This window comes from Camelina sativa, chromosome 10 (genome assembly GCF_000633955.1).
Source record: "Camelina sativa cultivar DH55 chromosome 10, Cs, whole genome shotgun sequence".
In the NCBI taxonomy this organism is placed as follows: Eukaryota; Viridiplantae; Streptophyta; class Magnoliopsida; order Brassicales; family Brassicaceae; genus Camelina; species Camelina sativa.
This window is the reverse complement of record NC_025694.1, coordinates 20,840,966-20,851,363: the sequence shown is the minus strand read 5'-3', so window position 1 is coordinate 20,851,363 and position 10,398 is coordinate 20,840,966. Positions and strand designations below refer to the sequence as shown.

Genomic DNA, 10,398 nt, shown 5'->3' with positions numbered 1-10,398 from the left:
TCGATCCCTTACCCGAACAAGTACACGATCTCCTGCTTCGAGTATACCTTCGAGCTGTTCTTGCTTCCCTTCTTTACTCGATCACTCTACCCGATCCTTTACTCGAATGCTTGCATCGAGTGCTTAGGTCGTGTGGTTCTCATTTAATCGCTTTCTTTTGTTTATTTTACGATTGTTAGATCAAACCCATTTATTGCTTGGCTTGACTTGCTTGTTTCTGATTGCATCTTATCTGTTAGCATAACAACCATTTGGATTGATAACCCTTTGTACTACAATTGCAGAGGGAATTGATACCCTGGGTGAAAAGCCTACTATCACCCACCTTCTTTAATGGGCCTCACGTCCTCTCACTAGGCACGTGAGCCCATCCATATCTGACAGCCAGTTTGCTACGTCCAGGAGGCTTTAAAGACTTGTTACCGTCCCTAACAGCACATGATCTTTCCCTGTGTTTTGTCCTCACTCACACAGTTCCGACAGTCACTTCCCGAAAGGTCACCCATCATAAGACTACTCCAGCATAAGCACGTTTAACTGTGGAGTTCTCTCATACCCTTGACCGAAATGATAAGTGCACTTTGGTGTCATAGGTGGCAAAATCAATTCTTTTAAACCTTTCCGTAAGTCTATGTAACCGGGGTGTCACATATGGAGTGTTGGTCCTCGAGATGATCAGAGAAAGGAACAAAGAAACAGAAGAAACCGCGACTTCTAACTCAAGTTCAACGTATTTTCCAAATTGGATCTATAAGAATCTTGAGAATACATATCATACATGGAAATTTGGTGAAGAAATAACTGGAGAGGAAAAAGAGACTGCAAAGAAGATAACCCTGGTGTATTCAGCCAAGTCCATCAAACCGTCCACCGATGAACAGAGTAGTTGAGATGATAGAATGAAGTTTGGATGCTCTTAGAGTCCCTCCTAAGCATTCTTTACATATTTCTACATAACATCTTCTCTCGAATTTTCTTCGCTCTAGTCTTAGAAGAGAATTCCAACAACTCTGAGGTATTTATATGATCCACAAGTAGAAAATCTATTTCTGAGACTCCATCATATACTTGTTGTGTAACCATGCAAGAGAAAGTTATTTAAGAAAATATTTTTTATGTTTAAAATCATATACATTCGTTTCAAAACTTTCCCTTATACTACTTAAATATCCAAAAGTTAACAGATTGCAAAATAATTGTTTGGTTTTGTGTAAGATTTAAAATAATTGTTCCGAATTTGGTAGAACTGATAAATAATGATTTTTGATACCTTTCTTGTGGTCAATTATATGATAGTTAGGCCAGTGAAGGCTAATGGCATCTCCATCGGGAGTTATTTAGGTTAGGCTCTTGTGTTTAATGCAATTAAAAATAAATCAGAAATGGTAAAATAAACAAGAGGTGCCTCTTATTTAAGACGTTTAAGAGGCAACTCTTCGGGTGACGTGTCAATAATTTGTTGGATGAAGGTTTAAATTATATAAAATAATATTTTGTTCTTTTTTTTGTTCCTCCTCCTCTCTCTCCCTCTCTCGACGCAATTGGACGAGTTTGTCTAAAAATCAGAACGACGCCGGGTCTCAACGGCGAGTTTGGTTCAGCTAATCGGCTTTTGGATAACCAAATCAGAGAGTCTCCTTCCTTCACCAGTCGCCGCTGCTGTTAAGGTTTGTCTTTCGAAATTTGGTTCTTATTTCCTTCGCCATGAATCCATACTTTTTATAATCCATACTTTGTTTAATCTTTACTCCAATTGCAGATTGGCTATCATCATATTGATTGTGCTCAGATGTATAACAACGAAAAAGAGGTAGAAACCACACACATGTATTGTTTGAAATAACCAGACTCAAAAAAATCTTTGACTTATTCATTGATTCTAAAAGATTGTTTATTTTCAACTTTGATTGGTAATATGTGCATTTGGCTTGTCAATGATCTGTTTTTCTTTGTTACATTCTCAATATCTTGAATTTTGTTGTTGCTTTCCTCTGTTTCTATTTCACAGATTGGGGCAGTTCCGAAAAAATTGTTTAAAGCCAATGAACTGAAACATGAGGGGTTTTTCATCACCTCCAAGCTCTGGTATGATTTGATCATTGACAATAAGTGTAGCTTTAATCATTTTGAATTTACAGGTTGTGTATTGTCATAGGTGTAAGCAATTATATGTAGTGTATTAATTTTTTGATATAGATTAGTTCAGGCTTGAGTGTTGTATTGATTGCTTTGTGTCTCTTTTTGTTTGGCAAGTTGAAACTATTCTATGTATTGTTTACTATGTATTGTTTACTATGTATCGCAGAATTTTTTTATGATTGGTATAAGCATTAGAGTTTTTGTTTGTCTCTCTTGCCAAAACTCTAGAGCAGTTGGTTTTTTTGGCTTTTCACTATCAGCGACTGTTATTTATATGTTGTGTATAGTGCTTACCTGAACACAAGAGAGATCAGTTTGAGTTGTCATGTAAACTGGAAAATAAATCTTATTATATAGAGATGCTTTTGAACTATGCATGGATTAGTTCATGTCCTCTTTATCCAAAATTATCTGTTTTATGAACAATGATTGGGTCTAAAGGCTTTGTCAACAGAAAGCTAGAAAATAATATTTAAATGATGACATATCGAATTATGGATCTGCGGATTCCATAAGTTTTTCTTATACGTTAACAGATTCTCCACAATGACTATTGACTAGTAAGGAAAGTTTTTTCAGTTTTGGGTGAGTGCAAAACATAATTAAAAAAGTGAGGAGAAAAAAGTCTCTCGTCAATGAGACATAGACTCAGAAACGTATGATTTAAACTCACCAAGTCTTTTGTATGTGTGGCTTTCACGCTTGACTTGCTCCTTCAACATTACCACTTGCTTCCTTTTTTCAATTTTTTTTATAGTTTATGTTTAATCGCTTATCTGCTCAGCCTAAGCCAAACTCATCGAAGACTAAACTATTCAGATAACAATCATGTTCTCTCCAGTACTCTGCAGATTCTCTAAACCCGATTCTTTTCTGGTCTTGCTCTTTTTCTTGACCTTTTTTCACCAGCTACCTTGTGCTTTAAGTAAAGGAGAGGTTAGGTTNAATTATATGTAGTGTATTAATTTTTTGATATAGATTAGTTCAGGCTTGAGTGTTGTATTGATTGCTTTGTGTCTCTTTTTGTTTGGCAAGTTGAAACTATTCTATGTATTGTTTACTATGTATTGTTTACTATGTATCGCAGAATTTTTTTATGATTGGTATAAGCATTAGAGTTTTTGTTTGTCTCTCTTGCCAAAACTCTAGAGCAGTTGGTTTTTTTGGCTTTTCACTATCAGCGACTGTTATTTATATGTTGTGTATAGTGCTTACCTGAACACAAGAGAGATCAGTTTGAGTTGTCATGTAAACTGGAAAATAAATCTTATTATATAGAGATGCTTTTGAACTATGCATGGATTAGTTCATGTCCTCTTTATCCAAAATTATCTGTTTTATGAACAATGATTGGGTCTAAAGGCTTTGTCAACAGAAAGCTAGAAAATAATATTTAAATGATGACATATCGAATTATGGATCTGCGGATTCCATAAGTTTTTCTTATACGTTAACAGATTCTCCACAATGACTATTGACTAGTAAGGAAAGTTTTTTCAGTTTTGGGTGAGTGCAAAACATAATTAAAAAAGTGAGGAGAAAAAAGTCTCTCGTCAATGAGACATAGACTCAGAAACGTATGATTTAAACTCACCAAGTCTTTTGTATGTGTGGCTTTCACGCTTGACTTGCTCCTTCAACATTACCACTTGCTTCCTTTTTTCAATTTTTTTTATAGTTTATGTTTAATCGCTTATCTGCTCAGCCTAAGCCAAACTCATCGAAGACTAAACTATTCAGATAACAATCATGTTCTCTCCAGTACTCTGCAGATTCTCTAAACCCGATTCTTTTCTGGTCTTGCTCTTTTTCTTGACCTTTTTTCACCAGCTACCTTGTGCTTTAAGTAAAGGAGAGGTTAGGTTATGTGATACTCTGTTTCAGTGTGGGAATCTCACAGCCGGTTTCCCTTTCTGGGGAGGGGGTCGACCAGAACCATGTGGTCATCCTTCTTTGGTGCTTCACTGTCACGAGAGCAAGACTTCCCTGATTATCTCAGATCAGATGTACCGTGTTCTCCAAATAGACAATTCATCTAACACTCTTAGACTTGCGAGGCAAGACTTTTTATATGAATCATTCTGCTCTGCTACATTCACCGGCACAACGTTGACTTCTGAACTCTTTGAGCTTTTGCCAGACTATAAGACCCTCTTTGTTTACTACCGCTGTAACCCTACATATCATAATCCCACAAATTTTTCATGTCCAAATATTGGTCTTGCCTCGGTGCATCAGGATAATAACTACCATGAACACTGTAGCGCGAGTTTCGACATAACTGTTCCAACGACTTATGATCTGGGCGAGGATGCTTTGAATTTGACCCATTTAGGAAGTGTACTAAGATATGGATTCAAGGTGAAGCTGAAGATTGATGAGAGACTGTGCCAAGGATGTCAAACCAGTGGTGGAATCTGCGCCTACCGTGTAGCAACTTCTGTTTGCTGCAAGACAAACTCGTCATCAGAACAAAAATGCACTTCAATGAATATGATCCCATCTAGATCTTTTGGTAAGTTATCCGAATTCTTAGAAAACAAAATTACAAATTAGCCTCTAAATACAATTTGTTTTTTTGTATTTTCAGTTGTCTTTTATATTAAATCAATTTATAAAAGATTTAATTGTGTCTCTGATATGGATGCTCTTTGTGATTCCTTCTTGCTTTGTTTCTCTGAATCTTCCAGCTAACCTAAGTTAATATGAATCTCAATTTCTATCTGTATCTGATTTGCTAATCTTTTCCTTTCCTCATCAAGCTTTCTTTTATATGTACGATTCTAAAGTTCTGTCTTGACTATTGAACTGACGTTTGTTTCGCTCATGCAGGTCTCTCCAAAAAAGCGAAAATTGGTACATGTCTCCTTCTATTTTTCAAGGGAAACTAATTTCAGTAGACTAACATACCTAAGTAATAGCATAATCTTATAGAGGTCTTGTCATTTTGTTTGTCTATAGGCATCGGATTTGCTAGTGGATTCTTTGGTACCAGTCTTTTCATAGGATGTATGCTCTGTTTCATCATCCGGAGAAGAAAGAAACTGGAAGCTCAAAACACAAGAAAAGAATTATCAACTACACTGCCTTACTCCACCAATACAATGTCAAACACTCCAACTATGGACTTGTCCCTTAACGGTCTAGTAGAAATGAAACATTACAGTTATGAAGAAGTGAAGAAAATTACAAATTCATTTTCAAACACGGTTGGGAAAGGAGGATTTGGAACTGTCTATGGAGGAAACCTATACGATGGTCGCAAGGTTGCGGTAAAAATCTTGAAGGACTTTAAGAGCAACGGTGAAGACTTCATCAACGAAGTCGCAAGCATGAGCCAAACATCTCATGTTAACATTGTTTCCTTACTTGGATTCTGCTACGAAGGATCCAAAAGAGCAATTGTGTATGAGTTTCTAGAGAATGGGTCTCTGGATAAGTTCATATCTAGCAAGGAATCATTAAATCTGGATGTGTGTACACTATATGGAATCGCGCTGGGCGTTGCTAGAGGACTTGAGTACTTACATCATGGGTGCAAAACAAGGATTGTGCATTTTGACATCAAACCACAAAATGTACTGTTAAATGACAATCTCTGCCCTAAAGTCTCAGACTTTGGCCTTGCTTAGCTCTGCGAGAAAAGAGAAAGCATGATGTCTTTGCTCGACACAAGAGGAACAATAGGTTACATCGCACCTGAGGTGTTTTCAGGAATGTACGGCAGAGTCTCTCACAAGTCCGATGTTTACAGCTATGGAATGTTGGTCCTTGAGATGATTGGAGCAAAGAACAAAGTAACAAAAGAAACCGCTGATTCCAACTCAAGTTCAGCTTACTTTCCAGATTGGATCTACAAGGGTCTTGAGAACGGAGATCATACATGGAAGTTTGGTAATGATATATCTAGAGAGGAGAAAGAGATTGCAAAGAAGATGACCCTGGTGGGTCTATGGTGTATTCAACCATGTCCATTAAATCGTCCACGGATGAACAAAGTTGTTGGGATGATGGAAGGAAGTATGGATACTCTAGAAGTTCCTCCTAAGCCTTCTTTACATCTTTCTGCAGAGCCTCTTCCAGACTCCTCTTCACTCTCAGTAAATAATTCGAAATACTCTGAGGTATTGATATGAGCCACAAGCGGAAAAACTATTTTTGAGACTCATATACTTGGTCTAATTATGCTAGAGAATTTTATTGTAGAAAAGATTATGTATAATGAATCTAAAATGTTTCAAAGTGTATAGTTTTTTCTATGTGAATTCAATATCTAAAATCTGAAATGTTCTATTTTTTCTAAGTTGTGTTGAGTTACAACTTACAACTTACAAATATCTCTTCAAATGAACATATCAAAAAAATGGATTTGTGGGTTACATAAGTGAGACATACGTTAAAAAAGATTCTCTTCACGGCATCTAAAAAAGAAAAAAATGTATATGTCACTCTCACTCATGACTTGGTCCTTCAACATCTCCAAGTCTCCCATGTTCTTGTTTTCTTTAATAAAACTTTTTCACAATGAGTTTATTTAACAGACAGAGAAACAAGAAGAGTTAAAATCATAACGTAAGATTTACCTTTGAAGATTCGATTATGTTTTTCTTAGCTGAATTTACTCAAAAATTATTTATTAGTTATAATAAAAAAAAAAACGTATTCTTAACAAAAACAGACCTTACATCTTCTTGTAAATTTTTGTTTAATAGTTTTACTAATCGTATCAATTTCAAAATATAGTTACAAAAAGTGATGAATTCTCAAGCATTTAGGGTTTAGTTCGGTGATATTGGCGAAAATTGTGGACATCTAACGAAATGTCTCCAACTTTTCATGCATACAATTCTCTTTCTTTCTTCTCTAATCGATCATTCACAATAACTGATTCTAAAGTCTTGGGTAGCAGTAATCCGGATAATGCATATATTTTGAACACGGTATCGCATGCATCATGCATGTAATTTGTGCCACGAATTGTTTTGCCAGTGAGAGAAAAACAAATAAAAATAAGAAAATATGACCAAGTCTTTCTCCCTATTGATGGCCGTGTAGAAGACGTTTATTGTTGGGTGTTGTTATGAAGTCTTCTCCCTATTGATGGCCGTGTAGAAGACGTTTATTGTTGGGTGTTGTTGTGAAGTCTTCTCCCTATTGATGGCCGTGTAGAAGACGTTTATTTTGTTTAATCTAATTACAAAAAAAAGTTCAATCAATCTTGACTAGGACAAACACGATTCCACTTGCGCTTAGTTGAATCTTCATATTCATCGTTAAGGCAATGAAAAAAACAGAGGAGATCACCAAGATCAATATTTCTTTGTCTTATACAATCATATGGGTTCTATTTGTGATCCCCACGAGTGTTTTATCAGTTGATGAGCGTCACATAAAGTGCACTCCTGGGTTTAAATGCGGCAATCATACAGAGCTCTATTATCCATTCTGGACAGCTGATAGAGAAGAGTGCGGTCACCCGGATTTCAAGGTCAACTGCAGCGGAGATCTTGCCGAGTTTAGTATATCCTCGGCGGTTAAGTTCCAAATCCTTGAGATGAACTATGAGTCTCGTATAATAAGACTTGCCAGAAAGGATTATCTCAACAATCTTTGTCCCGAGGACTCTGAGAGCGCACCAATCAACCAAGATGTTCTTCCATTTTATAAAGACACTGAATTGCTAACTCTCTTCTACGACTGCCCTGTTCCAACTGTAGATTTTCATCTTGGTGATCACATTAGTCAGCTGCAGTGTGGGGATGATACTGATGAGAAAATTTACTTTATGAGAAAAGAGATCTCATCTTCACAGGAGTTGGTTGGAGCAAAAGAGGTTAGGTCATCCTGCAAAAAGACCATCGAACTTCCAGTTTCTCGATCTGATCTGAAAACAGCAGAGATAAATCAGAGTCCGGAGACTATAAAGAAAGCTCTTGGTAAAGGGTTCGAGCTTAGATTCAACAGTGATTGTTCCCGATGCGTAAAATCAAAGGGGGCTTGTGGATATAATCAGCGCTCGAGAGAATTCGTTTGCTATTGTATAAATGAGCCACACAAGCATTCTTGTGGAAATATGGGTAATGGGTTCTTTCATAATATATTACTTTCTTTCTGATGACCATTTATATATATTCCCATTAGTTTGAACTGACATTTTTCTCATGGTATATTATTCATGCAGGTCTCTCCAAAAAGGCGAAAATAGGTATATGTTATATACCTTGTTAGTAGTAATAGAATAAATAACGATTCTTTTCTTTATTTTTTTGTCTCTAGGTATCGGATTCAGTTGTGGATTACTGGGTGCAACTCTTATTACCGGATGTTTGTTTTGTTGCATAATCCCAAAGAGAGAAACTTCACATCATCCACGATCAAGAGACCATAACCTAAAGGCCTTAATACAACTGAAGCAGTACAGTTATGCAGAAGTAAGGAAAATTACCAAATCATTTTCAAACACGGTCGGGAAAGGAGGATTTGGAACTGTCTATGGAGGAAACCTCTACGATGGCCGTAAGGTTGCAGTGAAAATATTGAAGGATTTTGAGAGTAATGGTGAAGATTTCATCAACGAAGTGGCAAGCATGAGCCAGACATCACATGTTAACATTGTTTCTTTGCTTGGTTTTTGCTATGAAGGGTCCAAAAGAGCAATTGTGTATGAGTTTTTAGAGAATGGATCTCTTGATCAATTCCTCTCTAAAAACAAGTCACTGAATCTAGAGGTGAGTACCATATACAGAATCGCACTAGGTGTTGCTCGGGGGCTTGAATACTTACACCATGGCTGCAAAACAAGGATTGTGCATTTTGACATCAAACCTCAAAACATACTATTAGATGATAATCTATGCCCTAAAGTCTCCGACTTTGGCCTCGCCAAACTCTGCGAAAAAAGAGAAAGCATCTTGTCCTTGTTAGAGGCGAGAGGAACTATAGGTTACATTGCACCGGAGGTGTTTTCAGGAATGTATGGCAGAGTCTCTCACAAGTCAGATGTTTATAGCTATGGAATGTTGGTCCTTGAGATGATCGGAGCAAAGAACAAAGTAACAGAAGAAACAGCAGGTTCCAACTCAAGTTCAGCTTACTTTCCAGATTGGATCTACAAGGATCTTGAGAACGGAGATCATACATGGAAATTTGGTGATGATATATCTAGAGAGGAGAAAGAGACTGCAAAGAAGATGACCCTGGTTGGTCTCTGGTGTATACAACCATGTCCATTAAATCGTCCACCGATGAACAGAGTTGTTGAGATGATTGAAGGAAGTTTGGATGCTCTTGAAGTCCCTCCTAAGCCTTCTTTACATTTTTCTGCAGAACCTCTTCCAGAATCTTCTTCGCTCTCAGAAGAGAATTCAAACGACTCCGAGGTATTTATATGATACACATGTCAAAAACCATGCAAGAGAAACTAATTTAATAAAATGGTTTGTATTTTCAAAATCTAAAATGTTACTAAGTATATCTTTTTTATTTATGATGCATATTACAAAACTTTCCCTTAGACTACTTAAATATCCAAAAAATGTGAAATTTTAAGTCTCGTTAACATATATTCCAAAGTGATTTTTAGACTCATATATTAATTTTGTGCATGTATAATTTTTAGACTCTTGTATGTATTACTAAGTAATATAATTTTTTAGACTCATGTATATTCCAAATCTAACTCGTTGCTCGTCGAGACTTTTCTTGAATATATGTTTAGTTAAAATAAAATCTATTACTCAATTGGAGTTTTGACCCGTTGCAATTTTTTCTTTATCGATGGAACACTTGATATTAAAAAAAATTAAGTCAGAAAATATGTGGAAAATACAATTTTTAATTATAAAGATGATATGATGATTTATTTGTTTCAAAAAGATAGAGTCATATAAAAATGAGAGGTGAACTATAATAATTAAAAATAAATTAATATGATAAATTAGATTTCAAATCTTATATTTCTTATTTTGATTGGTGATTCTATTTTTTGAAAATTAATAGTGTATTTTTCGTTTTTTTTATAAATTATCCAAATTGTATAAATTATTATTTTAGATTTTTACGCTCAATAACTGTTATTAGTTCTTTCTTCGGAACATATATTTCTATTGGCATTCTAATGTAATAAACTATCCTTTATAAAGTTTATTATAAATGATTAAGGAGATTTTCTTATATATTCTTGATTAAAGTATAATATTGTGTTCTTTTTACCTTCATTTATAAATATTACAGAACATTGGCAACAAAGATATGGTTAAG

The 10,398-nt window shown here is 35.6% G+C and overlaps 1 protein-coding gene and 1 pseudogene across 1 annotated transcript; both read left to right on the top strand.

The window, feature by feature from the left end:
- Nucleotides 3,102-6,409, top strand: LOC104719492 (annotated as a pseudogene).
- LOC104719491 (LEAF RUST 10 DISEASE-RESISTANCE LOCUS RECEPTOR-LIKE PROTEIN KINASE-like 2.1) lies at nucleotides 7,330-9,621 on the top strand. The gene is made up of 3 exons (XM_019230584.1): nucleotides 7,330-8,216; nucleotides 8,321-8,344; nucleotides 8,416-9,621. Exons 1-3 carry the CDS (start codon nucleotides 7,421-7,423, stop codon nucleotides 9,528-9,530), a joined length of 1,935 nt encoding a protein of 644 aa, XP_019086129.1. The 5' UTR covers nucleotides 7,330-7,420; the 3' UTR covers nucleotides 9,531-9,621.

Excerpts from the sequence above, each read along its gene's own strand:
- LOC104719491 (XM_019230584.1), top strand. The coding sequence starts at position 7,421 with ATGAAAAAAACAGAGGAGATCACCAAGATCAATATTTCTTTGTCTTAT. Across the intron at positions 8,217-8,320 it reads GCATTCTTGTGGAAATATGG|GTCTCTCCAAAAAGGCGAAA; the intron begins GTAATGGGTTCT and ends TTATTCATGCAG. Across the intron at positions 8,345-8,415 it reads CTCCAAAAAGGCGAAAATAG|GTATCGGATTCAGTTGTGGA; the intron begins GTATATGTTATA and ends TTTTGTCTCTAG.